The 17,236-nt window shown below is 39.8% G+C and overlaps 1 protein-coding gene across 3 annotated transcripts in view; it reads right to left on the bottom strand.

Moving 5' to 3' along the window:
• Window positions 1–17,236, bottom strand: part of eftud2 (elongation factor Tu GTP binding domain containing 2) — a 110,524-nt gene that overhangs the window by 5,075 nt on the left and 88,213 nt on the right. For all 3 annotated transcript variants that reach the window (XM_063036933.1, XM_063036934.1, XM_063036935.1), the window contains exons 20-25: window positions 16,763–16,845; window positions 15,410–15,496; window positions 5,819–5,945; window positions 4,049–4,136; window positions 1,011–1,129; window positions 470–564 (exon numbers count right to left, since the gene is read on the bottom strand). In XM_063036933.1, coding sequence (XP_062893003.1) covers window positions 470–564; window positions 1,011–1,129; window positions 4,049–4,136; window positions 5,819–5,945; window positions 15,410–15,496; window positions 16,763–16,845 — 599 coding nt within the window. The remainder of the gene's footprint in view (window positions 1–469; window positions 565–1,010; window positions 1,130–4,048; window positions 4,137–5,818; window positions 5,946–15,409; window positions 15,497–16,762; window positions 16,846–17,236) is intronic.

The following is a 17,236-nucleotide window of genomic DNA, read 5'->3' as shown; positions in this document are numbered from 1 at the left end:
TTTCTGATTACACACTTACTGGATGAAATCGATAATGCATGTAGTAACAAGCTAATTTGTTGTACATTAAGTATTGTTCAATTTTTGAATAGTCTAATAAGGTTCAAGTCCACTTTCTTCGAGTAGTACATATAATAGTTTAAATAAACAACACCAAAATAATTAGCAGTTAAACAAATGTAAGCATTTGGTAGATTAAACATGTAGTTAGTTATTTAAGAGCAACATGAGATGCTGGAGAAATATCAGCGGGTCAGGTAGCACCCCTGGAGGAAAATGGGCAATTGATGTTTTGTGTTAAGACTTTTCATGTCTACAATGAAAAATTCAGATCATTTGGTTATTTTGCCTCCATTTGCATCCAGTCTATGCTGCAACATTTCCAGTGATTACAGCAAGAGAGATGGTGTATTTTTTAAAATCTAAGACAAGGCTAAAAACATGACAGGAATTCAATTAATGTGCATACCTCCTCCTGGCTAAGACAGTATACACGGCTGAAACACAGTCTGCCGGTGCTTGCACTTCCACAAAGTAATATGGTTCCATCAGACGAGGAGTGGCCTATATAATAATAAAACAAAAGATTATTTATGGGCAGTCCTACCATCAGATGACAAGAGACATACAGTATTTTGATAGACATGTTACTATACAATACACTAACATTTTAATCTGAATAAATTTCAATGCAGAAGCATCTCACATCTGCTTGCTGTCTTCTAACAGCTGCTACAAATTATACTTGAGTCAATTTTAGATCAACCTTTGCTGCAATGAAACAGTGAAACTCCCTCCCTTAACCAACAGTTGCTTGGATGAGATAATGGAGAAATCAGAAACAAAAATATCATTTTGCTCAGAGTAAATCTACAGGCAATTTCACTCCTAAAAACGCAATTATAAAAGAAAATATTTTATTTATGAAACTATAACAAATTGCAACATTCAAGTTTTGTGCTTTTGTGTAATCCTACCAACCAAATGACATGATGAACTTAAATGCTTACCATCAAGAAAGCTGAATAGACTACTCGTCTGGCTGTGGGAATAATTTGTCCGCCACCCCTGTGCAATGGCTCCTGTGCTATCACTGCATCGAGAATCTTGAACTTCACATTACGAATTGCTGTGCAGAAGCAACACAAATTGAACTGAATTGAATTGACTTCATTTCTTACATCCTTCACATAGATGAGTAAAAATCTTTCTCTATATGACAAATGTGCAATCATAGTAATTTATAATAAATAGAACAGTCAATGTAACACAGAAATACACTCAAATCAGCGCGAGTTAATCAGTCTGATGGCCTGGTGGAAGAAGCTGTCCCGGAGCCTGTTGGTCCTGGCTTTTATGTTTCCCAGGTTGTAGCAGCTGGAACAGTTTGTGGTTGGGGTGACTTGGATCCCCAATGATCCTTCAGTCCCTTTTCTCACACCTGTCTTTGCAAGTGTCCCAAATCATGGGAAGCTCACAACTACAGAGTCCTGCGATTAAGGGAGGTACAGTTCCCATTCTAGGCAGTGATGCAGCCAGTCAGGATGCTCTCAATTGTGCCCCTGTAGAAAGTTCTTTGGATTTGGGGGCCCATACCAAACTTCCTCAACTGTCTGAAGTGAAAGAGGCACTATTGTGCCTTTTTCACCACACAGCTAGTGCGGACAGACCACGTGAGGTCCTCAGTGATGTGGACCAGTGATGTGCTGAGGAACTTAAAGCTGTTTACCCTCTCAACCCCAGAATCATTGATGTCAATATGGTTTAGCCCATCTCCATTCCTCTTGTAATCCACAACCAGGTCCTTTGTTTTTGTGACATCGAGGGAGAGGTTTTTTTGACACCACGGTGTCAGAGAGATGACTTCTTCCCTGTAGGCCACCTCAACAGAACAGAACAGAAGTCAATATAGTTTAGAAATAGAATTGTGTCAGCGTGAATTAATTAGTCTGATGGCCTGGTGGAAGAAACTGTCTCAGAGCCTGTTCGTCCTGGCTTTAATGCTGCAGGACCTTTCTCGGATGGTAGCAGCAAGTTTGTGGTTGGGGTGATTCGGGTGTCCAATGATCCTTCGGGCCCTTTTTATGCACCTGTCTCTGTAAATGTTCTAAATAGTGGGAAGTTCACACCCACAGATGAGCTGGGTTGTCTGCACCAAATTCTGGAAAATGCCCGGATAGTGGAGAGCACCCCTGTGGCTGCCCCCCTCAGCAACAAATATCTTGTTCTGGATGCTGTTGAGGGAGATGACCTGACAGGGGACGCCCATGGTGACAAGGTCTCTGGCACTGAGCCTGGCGCTGTTGTGCAGGAGAGAAGGAGGGAGAAGAGGAATGCGGTAGTCATAGGGGATTTCCATAGTCAGGGGAACAGACAGGAGATTCTGTGAGCCTGACAGAGATACCCGCATGGTGTGTTGCCTCCCAGGTGCCAGGGTACAGGATGTCTCGGATTGGGTCCTGAATATTCTGAAGGGGGAGGGCGAGCAGCCAGTTGTCTTCGTACATGTTGGTACCAATGACATAGATAGGAAAAGGGAGGTGGTCCTGAAGAGAGATTTCCGGGAGTTAGGAAGGAAACTGAGAAGCAGGACCTCCAAGGTAGTAATCTCGGGATTGCTACCTGTGCCACGTGCTAGCGATGGCAAGAATAGTAGGACCAGGCAGATGAATGTGTGGCTGAGAGACTGGTGCAGGGGGCAGGGCTTCAGATTCTTGGATAATTGGGATCTCTTCTAGGGGAAGTATGACCTGTTCAAAAAGGACGGGTTACACCTGAACCTGAAGGGGACCGATATCCTGGCGGGAAGGTTTAATAGAGCTGTTAGGGAGGGTTCAAACTACTTTGGCAGGGGGATGGGAACCGGAATGATAGAGCAGAGGAGGGGGAAAACAGAAATAAATCTAAGATAGTGACAGGTATAATGGCGTTAAATGCCGAAGTGAAGACTATAATCAGCAGCCTGGCAATACAAGACCCCATTTTCCTGGTGGAACAGGACAGAAGATATTGCATCATCAGTGGGTTGATTCGAGCAATAAGCAAACTGGAAACGGTCCAACGTAGTTGGGAGTTAGACTTTAATGTGCCCTACGACTAGCTGCTCAAAGCATTTCATAATGGTTGATGTTAATGCCACTGGATAATAAATAACAATCCAGAGACAATTAATAATGGAGACTGGAACATAATAAATATAATCTGACTTGGTGTGTGCAATGAAGGATCAGTGTTATATTATCTGAGCTGCAATGCATCAACAAATCAAGTTTTGTACATTGCAACAGTGACTGCACTCAAGAGTTACTTCATTACTTTAGGATGGTCAGAGACAGTGAAACAAGTCAGACTGCAGCGTCTTGGGCAATAATTAATTTAGAAAATGGGTACACAATTTTTAAAATTGACTCGGTGCAAGTTTTCTTGATCTTGTGACGGAATTAGATTCCCTACTGATTCACTATGAGGAAGCAAATGATCTTGTGCAGCCTCATTCCTTGGATCTCAGCTTTAGCCAGCAGCTTGTAATTTGTTCTCAGACCCTCTGTCACTGGCACAATAAGATTCATTATAAGGAGATGCAATATGCCCAAAGGGCTGCATTTCCAAGATTTCCTTCTCTCAGTGAAGCAAATATTCCCACACATTCACTTGGAGTAATATAGAGATATACAAGTCTTCACAGATTAGAGTTCTAATATTATTAAATAGGAAGTAAACTAAAGTAATCTAAAGTTATTGGTATAAATTTTTCTCCAAGTTTACATGCATTTTATCTGGGATGTATTGGGGAGAAAAAGGCTGTAGAAAATCATTTTAATTATAATCTACAATTTAAAATGATTGGGCTCTACAATTTTGCATGCTAACATCTATTAACAGAGTAGGTATTTGAGAAATCAAAGAATAAACCGACTGTACAGTAGGCAAATAAGACAATAACAAGACATTTCTTATTTTACATGTTTTGGTTTTTAAAATGATTCAAGCAAGTGCTTAAATACAAAATAAAGATATTTACTTTGAATACTTCCTAATTAATACATACGTTCATCACAAAGTGGTCCTTCTCGCGTTCCCCACTGGAATCCCTGGACAATACTGTCCTTCACATAACCCAAAAGTGCTTTATCCACCTATTATTGGATCAGTGATAAATAATTAATTAGTGCTAACTCTGGTATCACTCCACACAAGTGCTCTTGTTATCAAGTTAAAAATTTATCAAGAAAAATGCTTAACATAATTTTCCAGGTCCAAAAAATGATTTATTGTTTTACAGCTAACATTAGTGGTTATGCTAGCCATCAATATGATTCACGACATCCAATGCAGTTTTCATGATCTTACTGATAGATTTTTAACCGGTTGGCAGAAAAAAGCACTGTTGTATAGTCAGCTTCCACTAAAATGGCACAAGCTATCACAGGGAAGGTGACAAGTTTGTGCAAGGGAACTCTTGACATTGAGTGATCATAATCCCATTAGTTTCAAAGTAAATATGGAAAAAGATAGGTCTGGTCCAGACAGAGATTCTAAATAGGAGAAAGGCCAACTTTGATGATAACAGAAATGATCTGGCAAGTGGGCACTGGGACAAACCATTGGTGTATTGGTTTATTGATAAATGGGAGGCCTTCAACAGTGAAATTTTAACAGCAAAATGTCAGAATAAAAGGTAAAAATAACAGAAACTTTGGTTTTCAAGAGATATTGAGGCCCTGGTTAAGAAGAAAAGGAGATGCAGAGCAGGTATAGGCAGGAAGGAACAAATGAGGTATTTATGGAGTTAAGAAATGCAAGAGAACACTTCAAGAAATCAGGAGGGCTAAAAGAAAGCATGAGATTGCTTTTGTATACAAGGTGAAGGAGAATCCCAAGGGAAATACACATACATTAAGAGCAAAAGGATTGCAAGGGACAATATTTGTCCTCTAGAAGATCAGAATGGTGATCTATGTGTGGAGCCAAAAGAAAGTGAGAGATCTTAAATGGAGTTTTTTTTGCATCTGTATTTATTTGGGAGACAGACACAGAGTCTATCGAAGTGAAGCAAAGCAGCATGAGGTCATGGACCCTGTACAGATTACAGAGGAGTTGTTTGCTGTCTTGAGTCAAATCAGGGTGAACAAATCCCAAGGGCCCGACAAGATGTTGGATGCAAGTGCAGAAATTGCACGGGCCCAGAGACCCTTAAATCATCCTTAGCGACAAGTAAGGTACCGGAGGACTGGAGAATAGCTCATGTTTCACTGTTTAAGAAAGTCTCTAAAAGTAAACCAGGAAATTAGAGACAAGAGAAAATTTACAGATGCTGGAAATCCGAGCAACACACACAAAATGCTGGAGGAACTCAGTAGGTCAGGTAGCATTTTGTGTGTGTTGTCAGCAAATTACAGGCCAGTAAGCCTGACATCAGTAGTGGGAAAGTTATTGGAAGGTGTCCTAAAGGACCGCGTATATGAGTATTTGGATAGACAAGGACTAAGTAAATGATAAAGCTAAAATAGGAGTGTACGCAAGTATGCACTTTGGCAAACTCCAGCATGGTCCAGAAGGTTATGGCATAAGGGATCTGAGGTGTACTGGTGAACTGGATCCAAAATTGGCTGGATGACAGGAAGCAATGGGCCATGGTGCAGTTGTTCTACTGATTGAAAATCTGCAACTACAGGTGTAACCTGTTGAATAGTAAAGCAGCCCGAGGCACCAGACAGCTTATTCTTATTATTCTTTTCATTCAGATTTGCACTAATAATGAAAATATAATAAATAGATCAATTAGTGAAAATACCCTTTCATTCTTGGATGGACTTACCTCAGATGGAAGAGTATCATCAACCAAAATGTTGGGTCCTGTAGTATCAGGTCCAAAAGCCCAAATGGAACGGGCAGCCAACAAATCCCAATCATATTTGGTCTGGAAAAATTCACCCAGCTTTTTCCTAGTTTAGCATAGAAAGAGATGCATCATGACAAACCTTTCAAAGCTATTTAATGCATCATGAGAAGTAAAATTGTAATGATTTCTTTTGTGAGCAAATTAAGCTAACATTTTTCTAACGGTTCCAAAACACAAAGGAAACTAGAACTCACCATAATTATTTATGAACATATTGAGGACAATAACCATAGGTAATGCTCACTCAGAAAAAAAAACAAAACCTTAAATTCTGTATCCACTATACACTCAGAATTCTTAAGCAATTTCTTAATTAACCAATTTATTCCAAAAAGTTTTATACAAATTAAATGTGAATACATATGTTTAGTTTATTTATGTTTACACATAAGGGTAGTGAAGTTCTAAATTCGGCACTTTGTCAGTCTGAATACTTTTTTTTCATGCTATAACCTGTTTAGCTTTAAAATACAGAACTGTAGTGTAAAACACTTCTTTGAAAGGGCAAGGGCATAGAGTTTAGCAGTTTAGAGATTTATTCATAGAATTTACAGTGCCGTGAAAAAGTATTCCACCCCCACAACTATTTTCACATTTTACTATCTCATTTTCTAAATTTAAAATGCATTATTTAATTTTTTGAAGAGGTTACTAGGAAAGTTGACGAGGATAAAGCGGTGGATGTTGTCTATATGGACTTCAGTAAGGCCTTTGACAAAGTTCCACATGGAAGGCTAGTTAGGAAGGTTCAATCATTAGGTGTTAATATTGAAGTAATAAAATGGATTCAACAGTGGCTGGATGGGAGATGCCAGAGAGTAGTGGTGGATAACTGTGCCTCAGGGATCTGTACTGGGTCCAATGTTGTTTGTCATATATATTAATGATCTGAATGATGGGGTGGTAAATTGGATTAGTAAGTCTGCCGATAATACTAAGATAGGTGGAGTTGTGGATAATTAAGTAGGTTTTCAAAGCTTGCAGAGAGATTTAGGCCAGTTAGAAGAGTGGGCTGAAAGATGGCAGATGGAGTTTAATGCTGATAAATGTGAGGTGCTACATTTTGGTAGGACTAATCAAAATAGGACATACATGGTAAATGGTAGGGCATTGAAGAATGCAGTAGAACAGAGGGATCTAGGAATAATGGTGCATAGTTCCCTGAAGGTGGAATCTCATGTGGATAGGGTGGTGAAGAAAGCTTTTGGTATGCTGGCCTTCATTAATCAGAGCATTGAGTATAGGAGTTGGGATGTAATGCTAAAATTGTACAAGGCATTGGTAAGGCGAAATTTGGAGTATTGTGTACAGTTCTGGTCACCGAATTATAGGAAAGATGTCAACAAAATAGAGAGAGTACAGAGAAGATTTACTAGAATGTTACCTGGGTTTCAGCACCTAAGTTACAGAGAAAGGTTGAACAAGTTGGGTCTTTATTCTTTGGAGCGTAGAAGGTTGGGGGGGGGGGACTTAATAGAGGTATTTAAAATTATGAGGGGGATAGATAAAGTTGACGTGGATAGCCTTTTTCCATTGAGAGTAGAGGAGATTCAAACAAGAGGACATGAGCTGAGAGCCAGGGGGCAAAAATTTAGGGGTAACATGAGGGGGAACTTTACTCAGAGAATGGTAGCTGTGTGGAACGAGCTTCCAGCAGAAGTGGTAGAGGCAGGTTCGATATTGTCATTTAAATTAAAATTGGATAGCTATATGGACAGGAAAGGAATGAAGGGTTATGGGCTGAGTGCAGGTCAATGGGACTAGGTGAGAGTAAGTGTTCAGCATGGACTAGATGGGCCGAGATGACCCGTTTCCGTGCTGTAATTGTTATATGGTTATATAAAAACCTGCTAGCCTCTGCCAGAAAGCTTAAACTGGGGAGGACAATGACCCAAAATGCACTGCAAGGTAAACCATGGAGTGGCTTCAAATGAAGAAAATTGAAGTTTTTGATTGCCCCAGTCAGAGTCCTGACCTTAACTCGATCAAACACCTCTGGGAAGACCTCAAGATACTGTCCTCTGCCACTCCCCAACTAACCTGGCACAACTTGAGCAATTTTGCAAGCAGGAATGGGCAAATCGTTTTCCATCACATTGTGCAAAGTTAATAGAAACTGATCCAAAAAGACTACTGACTGTAATAGCTGTGAGGTGGTTCAACTAAGTACTGAGCAAAGGGGGATGAATACTTCTGAACTGCTGACATTCCAATTTTTGAACTTCTAGTTTAATGCTTTACAATTTTCCATTTTATGGGGCTCTACTGTGGGGAAAAAAAGGAGCATGTGATTCACAAATAAAAATTCTCAGTTAAACTGCTCAAAACCCTTGGTTGTAATACTCAATTATGTGAGCAAAGCATTGGGGGCTGAATACTTTTACAAGGCAATGCACATGTGTGATGTGCGGAAATGGTTTTTTTAAGCAATTCTCATTCAGCCTACACCCCTCCCCCACTATTCCCCACAGATGCCAGAGTGTACATTGTATTTTTACAAACCAATGGATGATGTACAATTAACTATGCTGCAAGTAAAAGGATTTCAACATAGCTTTAGCATACTTAAACAAAAGCAAACCATCTGGTGAGGTCTAATATATTACTGTTATTCTCCCAACGGGAAACTGCCCATATCAGTTCCAAAGTCATGTGTTGCTTTAATTTTTTTTTCAATTTATTCCTTCAAAAGATGCTAGCCTTGCTGACATAGCATAAACTTCATTGCTATCATGAAGTCGATGAGCCATTATCTTGAATTAATTCATTCTCCTTATGCAACCAAAAAATGCTAAGTGGGCATCAGATTGGCAAGTTTTAGGATTTTGAGTCAGTAGAAATGAAGGAACAGCATTATACTTGCAATACAGGACAGTGAGATTTGGATCGAAGCCTATAGGTAATGAGATTCCACATAGCTACACACCTCCAGTCCTTGTTTCTCTGGGTGGTAAGTGCAACTCAAAGATGACGCCAAGATTTTATGGCATCAGCAAGTAAGACAATAATGCAGAATACTCAGCATTTGGCCTCGTCTTGCAGTCACAGTTTGTGTGACCACTCCAGTTATGCTTTTGGTGAAAGGTGGCTTCCAGGATCAAGATAAGAATATGTTAAATGTAAGCAATTGAAAATCAAAGGAAGGTGGTCTGATTAGCATGAATGCGATTGGTCCCTTATCATCCCAAACTTAAGTGTTGCCCAGCTCTTGCTGCACACATTGCTCCATTATCTGAAGAGTAGCAAACTGAACTGAACACATTTAAAATAAGTATATTCCGACTTCTAACTTACATCGGTGGAGAAAGTACAGGTGTACGAAATCTCACTGTTACGAAAGACCTACATTAGTACCCTGTTTTTGTTTTCAGAAGGTGTTTTCACTGTTACGAAAAAAAAGCAGCCACTCTCCCCCGGATTCTCGCCGGCATTGCTTAAACACATGTCTGTGAGCAGCCGTTTGCGAGATGAGGTCTAAGGTGTCGGAAAAGTCTGAAAGAGCTCGTAAGGGTGTTACACTTAGCTTAAAACTAGACATAATTAAGCGTTTTGATCGTGGTGAATGAGGTAAGGACAACGTGAGTTTGGCTTGTGGAAGTTGATGAACATGATGTTGAAGAGGTTTTGGCATCCCATGACCAAGAACTGACAGATGAAGAGCTGATGCAATTGGAAGAAAAAAGGATAACAATCGAAACCGAATGAGTAATGATAAAGTACGACTTTAATTTTGAAAGGGTACGTCGGTTTAGGGGATATTTGCAGGATGGTTTGAGTCCTTACAAAGAACTGTATAATAGAAAAATGCGCGAGGCTCAGCAGTCAAGCAAGCCTTCCACATCAGCCACAGCAGACGACGAACCTCAACCTTCGACATCAAGGCGGGCAGAGATAGAAGAAGATGACCTGCCTGCTCTAATGGAAACAGACGATAACGAGATGACACCCCAGTGTCCCACTACCTCAACCCCCAGGCCGCGGACAGATACCGATTCGCAGAGAATGCAACAGTAGCTGCGAGGCACACAGCACATCTTTAAGAAAAAAGCCGAAATAAACATGCTAATTAATTAGGTGCCGCCGACACATAATTGTTGGCCCAGCTCAGAGACGACGCAATCGGAAATCGGCACTGATCTGGGCCGACAATTACGTGTCGAGCGGCACCTAATTAATTAGCTTGTTTATTTTGGCTTTTTTCTTAAAGATGTGCTGTGTGCCTCCCGGCTACTGCTGCATTCCTGCATGCTTTGCAGCAATGTATCGGTCGGTGGCCTGGAGGGTGGGGGCCACTGCACCACCCAACCTGCGACGACTCAGTCTAACACACCACCATCGGTGTGCTCGGCAAGCTGTCTTCCCGATTCCCGTAAGTGATACTACACTGTACATACATATTTCTACTTTATATTGGCGGTGTATCTTTACGTGTTATTTGGTATGATTTGACAGCTTCATAGCTTAAAGGTTACTGGAGAGCGCTTGCGCCGTGTTCTTGCCAACAGCGCTTGCGTGAGATTTTCTGCCAATGGCGCTTGCGTCACTACGGAGAACAGTGCTGGCAATGATTGTGGAAAAGTATTTCTACTTTATATAGGCTGTGTATTTATCATATCATTCCTGCTTTTACTATATGTTACTGTTATTTTAGGTTTTATGTGTTATTTGGCATGATTTGGTAGGTTGTTTTTGGGTCTGCGAACGCTCACAACATCTTCCCATATAAATAAACGGTAATTGCTTCTTTGCTTTACAACATTTCGGCTTACGAACCATTTCATAGGAACGCTCTACCTTCGGATGGCGGGGGAAACCTGTAATTGACGAAGCCGCCAAAGATGGTCGTCCTTAAAGACCCACTTGAAAACTTCATACTGTGATGTTCAAGAAAGCTGGGGGGGGGGGTGGGCCTAGATGATTAACATAAGATCATAAGAAATAGGAGTGGGACTGGGCCATCTGGCCTGTCGATGGTTGATCTAGCCATGGACTCATCTCCACCTCCCAGCCTTTTCCCCATAACCCTGAATTCCCCTACCATGCAAAAATCTATCCAACCTTGTCTTAAATATATTTACTGAGGTAGCCTCCACTGTTTCATTGGGCAGAGAATTCCACAGATTCACCACTCTCTGGGAAAAGCAGTTCCTCCTCATCTCTACTCTCCCAAATCTTAAGGCTGGACCATATTAATATATGAATTTAATGAGGACTATATTAATATATGAATTTTTCTTCTGCTATTTAGCATGGACACAACCCTAAAGAATAGCTTCAACTTAGGTGAATGCATTGCTATTCCTAGCATGCTCTTTTTATATTAATTACATTAAAGCAGACTTATTTCATAATTTACTGGCATAATTTACATATTACTATTTAACTATTTATGATTTTACTACTATTATTTATGGTGCAACTGTAATGAAAACCAATTTCCCCCAGGATCAATAAGTATGACTATGACTAGTTTCCTTGACATGATGTTAGTGGTAGATTGAGTGCATACAGAGTCACGAAGTTACTGATTTCATTGACATGTAAATTGACAGCAAACTACGAAGTACTTATGATTCTATTTTGAATCTCTCATTTAGCAGAGTGGAGTTGTCACTCACCACTCCAATACAATGCAGGATCCCTCAGCATGAAGAGAGGACTTAATTGCACAAGGACAAGTGGTGGCCAACCCAACCAATTCTATCATGTACAAACACTTCTAACAAATAAACAAGTGACCAAGATTAGGCTATTCCCTAGATTAGGTTACTCATTAACTGCTGCAGACCTAGCAGCCAGCACTTCAGGCATTTATACAACATGGTTTTTGGCATTTCATAATGGATACTGAAGTTCCTCAATCAGCAATTTCTGGTTTCTTAGGAATCTTTCTAATTATTCAACCAAAGAGCTCACATTGGATGAGGAACCACAACAGATGCTATCAACAGAATGTCTGTTTGTGAATGTTTGACCTAATGCTGTGAAAAATCTCAAGATTTGGCAAAATACCCCAAATGTTACTGATGGATCAATGAGCCAAAAATACCTTTGGAGTATCCAGTGTCGATGATGGTAGGACCAGCCAATTTTATCCACCATCTTTTTTAGCAGTATAAGATAGCACATTAGAAAACCAAAGCTAACTGGAACAATATTATCCAAAAGTATAAGGAGATAAAATAGTGAGGATAAATGAAAACCAAGAGCTCCAAACTGGCGAGTAAAGCCAGTTAAGAAAGGGGCCTTAATCTCTGGATTGCTGTACCTGTGAGGGTAACAATGGGATGATTTGGCAGATGAATGTATGGCTGATGAACTGCTGCAGGGGGCAGGGCTTCAGATTTCTGGATCTCTTCTGGGAAGCTATGACCTTGTACAAAAGGTACAGGTTACACCTGAACATGGGGGGGGGGGGGGTGCAATATCCTTGCTGGCAAGTTTGCGAGAGCTGTTGGGAGGGTTTAAACTAATTTAGCAGGGGGATGGGAAACAGAGTGATAGGGCTGAGGATGGGGTAGTTGGTATACAAATAGATGCAGTGTGTAGTGAGACTGTCAAAGACAGCAGATGATACAGCAAAATTGCAATCAGTGGGTTAAGTTGCACTGTAACATGGGGACAAAACTGAGAAGGGTGACAAATACAGGACTAAAGGCAGTATATTTGAATGCACACAGGATACAGAATAAGGTAGATGATCTTGTAGCACAGTTAGATTGGCAGGTATGACCTTTTGGGCATCTCTGAGTCGTAGCTGAAAGAACATCATAGTTGGGAGTTTACAAATTGTATTGGAAGGACTGGCTGGTGGTGTGGCTCTGTTGGTAGAAAATGAAATAAAATCATTAGAAAGAGGTGACATAAAATCAGAAGATGTAGACTGGGAAAAATCTGGTTGGTGCTGGATCCCAAGAGAGACGTTGTAGAATACCTATGAGATGTGTTTAAGAGCAGCCCATGATTGAGCCCACTAGGGGAAAGGCTATTCTGGATTGGTTATTGTGTAATGAACCAGATTTGATTAGGGAGCTTAAGAAATAGGAACCCTCAGTGATCATAATATGATAGACTTCACCCTGCAATTTGTATCAGTTGCAGATGAATCAGTTGATTGGAAGGGGACACTTGCAGGGATATTGACAGAACAGCCATGGCTGGAATTTCTGGAGGCAATTCAGAAGGCACAGGATAGATACATCCCAAAGAAGTAGTAATATTCTAAAGGCAGGATGAGGTAGCCATGGCTGACAAGAGAAGTCAAAGATAACATAAAAACAAAAGAGGGGGCATATAAGGGAGCAAAAATTAGTGGGAAGTTAGAGGATTGGGAAGCTTTTAAAAATCAACAGAAGACAAATGAAAAAATCCATAAGGAAGGAAAAGATTAAATAGGAAGGAAAGCTAGTTAATAATATAAAAGAGGATACCAAAAGTTTTGTTTTCAGATGTATAGAGTAAAAAAGAGGTGAGAGTAGATGTTGGACCACTGGAAAATGACACTGGAGAGGTAGTAACAAGGGACAAGGAAGACAGTAGCAGTATGCCGGAAGGGGCAGAAGTGAATGCAAATGTTTTTATTAAGCAGCAGGTGCTTGGGAAACTGAAAGATCTGAAGGTGGATAAGTCACCTGGACCAGACGGACTACACCCCAGGGCTGTGAAACAGGTGGCTGGCGAGATTGTGGTAACGATCTTTCAAGAATCACTAGATTCTGGCATGGTTCCAGAGGACTGGAAAATTGCAAATGTTACTCCACTCTTCAAGAAGGGAAAGAGGCAGAAGAAAGGAAATTATAGACCAGTTAGCCTAACCTCAGTGGTTAGGAAGATACTGGAGTCTATTGTTGAGGATGGGGTCGCAGGGTACTTGGAGGCACATGATAAAATAGGCCAAAGTCAGCATGGTTTCCTTAAGGGAAAGTCTTGCCTAACAAATCTGTTAGAATTCTTTTAAGAAATAACAAGCAGGATAAACAAAGGAGAATTGGTGGATGTTGTGTACTTGGGATTTTCAGAAGGCCCTTGACAAGGTGCTGCACGTGAGGCTGCTTAACAAGCTACGAGCCCACAGTATTACAGGGAAAGATACCAGCATTGATGGATGATTGGCTGATTGACAAGAGGCAAAGATTGGGAATAAACGGAGCCTCTCCTGGTTGGCTGCCAGTAAGTAGTGGTGTTCTCCAGGGGGTCAGTGTTGGTACCGCTTCTTTTTACGTTATTATGGCAATGATTTTAATGATGGAATTGTTGGCTTTGAGGCAAAGTTTCCAGACGATACAAAGATAGGTGGAGGGGCTGGTAGGGTTGAGGAAGCAGGGAGACTGCAGAAGACTGAGACAGATTGGGAAAATAGGCAAAATAGTGGCAGATGGATAGTGTCAGGAAATGTATGATTATGCACCAAAGTGAAAGGAACAAAAGCGTCGACTATTTTCTAAGCAGGCAGAAAATACAAAAATCTGAGATGTAAATGGACTTGGGAGCCCTTGAGCAGGTTAAGGCGCAGGTTAAGTTGCAGGTTGAGTCAGTGGTGAGGAAGGCAAATGCAATGTTAGCATTCATTTCAAGAGGACTAGAATACAAAAGCAAGGATGTAATATTGAGGCTATATAAGGCACTGTTGAGGCATCACTTAAGAGTACTGTGGGCAGTTTTGGGCCCCTTATCTGAGAAAGGATATGTTGACATTGGACAAGAGTTCAGAGGAAATTCACGAAAATGATTCCAGGAATGCAAAGGTCATTGTATGAAGAGCATTTGACAGCTGTGGGACTGTACTCACTGGAATTTAGAAGAATGACAGGGGATCTCATTGAAACCTATCGAATATTGAAAGGCCAGAGGGAATGTAGAGAGGATGTTTCCTATAGTGGGGGAGCAGATAGGACCAGATGACACAGCCTCAGAATAGAGGGATGTCCATTTAGAAAGGAGATGAGGAGTAAATGCTTTAGCCAGAGGGTGGTGATCTGTGAAATTCATTGCCACAGGCGGCTGAGGAGGCTAAGTCGTTGGGTGCATTTAAGGCGGAGGTTGATAGGTTTTTGATCAGTTAGGGTGTGAAAGGTTACAGGGAGAGGGCAAGAGAATGGAATCGAGAGAGAAAATGATGGAGCAGACTTGATGTGCTGAATTCTGCTCCTATCTCTTAATGTCTATGGTCTTAATTGAACAAGAAGTGAACTAGAAATAGAACAAGATCATAAAAATCTTGTGATATAGATATTGTTCAGGAAAGCACCACAAGTACAAATTTTAAAAATTATTTTCCTTGGATATACCCAATGCATTTTAAAAAACCTTTTAAGTACAAAAATAAAGGCGAAATCAATGAGTAGTTAGATATTTTAAAAAGTAAAATATGCTGAACGATGTTTTTTGGCCTAGATTTAATTCACTGTCAAAGGTCTTGATGCACAATTATGATTGATATGCAAAAATTTGATATCAATAATGACATTACACTTCCCATTCTTAAACACAACAGCATACATTTCATACCTGTTCCAGGTGATTTGGACCACTTCATTCTCTATGTCTTCTGCCAAGCCTTTCTCCAAAGGTTCTGCAATCATTGTAATCTTATTCCTTCCAAAGAAAGAACATTGATAGGAACAACAGTGTTTATTAACACTGCACACATTTTAAAAAACTACATTTTTAAAAATTACAATTATTATTCTCTGTATTCTTTTCCTGCTTTTCGTGAATATATTGCCATCTTCAGCCAGATCACTAATACTTTCCAGGTTGTTAGCTTAAATGTACAAAGCAAATGTCCTGAACCAAAGTCTCTTTACCATTTACAGTAGCAGTGCCAAAGTGCTGAGAATATTTCAGAAGGACAAAACATATTTAAAAGACTGAAAAAACTCAAAAGGTTTTCTTAAGGTAGGATATTCTAATACTTGAGTATTGTTAAAATTATGAGATCTCCTTCAGTTTCTACTTCTAACACTACCCATTAATTGGAAATTATCAGCATTTATTTGGAAAGTTGCTTGTTTTCTGGAAATTCAAAAGATAAAGTAGATTTATGCTAAACAATGCCAGATAATTACCTACTAAATAGAAAGTCAAAAACTGAGGGCATTACTGCTAAATCATTGTTGTGATCTGAAATATAGCCTGTGTTGTTATCTGTAATTAGGTATCTCAGTAGTCCCTCCATTGCCTATTTATAGGCAACAGAGAAAAAAAGCAGGTAGGATTACAATTGTTTCCATTACACAATTTGGGAGCACAGTCTAAACTTTCAAGCTATTGTTAGGTAGTTGAATGAAACACATACGGTTACAAATTATAAAGGATCATGCTCCTGTGCCATTAATAATACCTTCTGATGGTTGGTTTATGCTCAGCTGATAGGAATTGCACACTAACTTATATGTAACCTAATTCAGTTGAGTATTTTTGCAATTATAAAGAGACTTAATTAATGTAAATGGTAAAACCTCTTCTACAGAAAAATCTAGGCTCAAAGATGAATATAGGCAATGTCAGTACATCAAGCAATTCACAAACTGAGCTATAGACTTAGAGTATCTGAAATCCATGAAATGAAGCTTTATTGTCTATACTTGACAAGTTAAATAGAGACTTAGCAAACAAGGATATCAGAATTTCTGAGGAACAATCAGGTGGAAGTGTTGCCAATTCACTACTCGAGGAAAAAGTGAAAATTGATTGTAAGAGTTTATTAATCCCTTTCATTTGATCTAACAACGTAGTAATGACCAAAACAGAAACAGCTTGTAGGTAAAATAAAATGATTCACTTTCTGCCTTAAAAGTAATGAAAGTTACTCAGTATTGTAATTGGACAAAGTGATTCCAACAAATACAAGAAACTCACTTTTTATTGGGTGTCTCTGCAAAACATTTCAGAGATGAGGTTTCCACAACCGTTTCACAGAATGTTACAACAGGATCAGCCACCTGGGAGGCAAAAGAAGTTTGTAGATAGGAACAATAATTTTACTTGAAGTGCACTGTACAACTAAAGCCATTAAATAGAATTTCAGAAAGGCAAAGTTTGTACAGACGTGGTGAAGACTTCAGAAGGTAAGCTGGAAGGAGCTGCTTAACGTTGAGTCAGTTGAGGAACAATGAGTTTGATTTAAAGAGATAATACATGCAGTGCAGGAAATGTTCATACCCAAGTTTGGAAGAAGCAATAAAAACAATAGCTCAACGACATGGATGAATAAAGATATATATAAAAATTATTGAAGAAAAGACAGCTATATAAGGAATAGAGAAAATAGAGTAATGATGTTAACTGTAGGTCATATGAAAATATGTGAGCTAGTTAAGAGGGAAATTCTGA

Source organism: Mobula hypostoma, chromosome X1, assembly GCF_963921235.1.
Source record: "Mobula hypostoma chromosome X1, sMobHyp1.1, whole genome shotgun sequence".
NCBI lineage: Eukaryota > Metazoa > Chordata > Chondrichthyes > Myliobatiformes > Myliobatidae > Mobula > Mobula hypostoma.
Note: the sequence above shows the minus strand (reverse complement) of the source record. Positions and strands in the feature narration are given on the sequence as shown.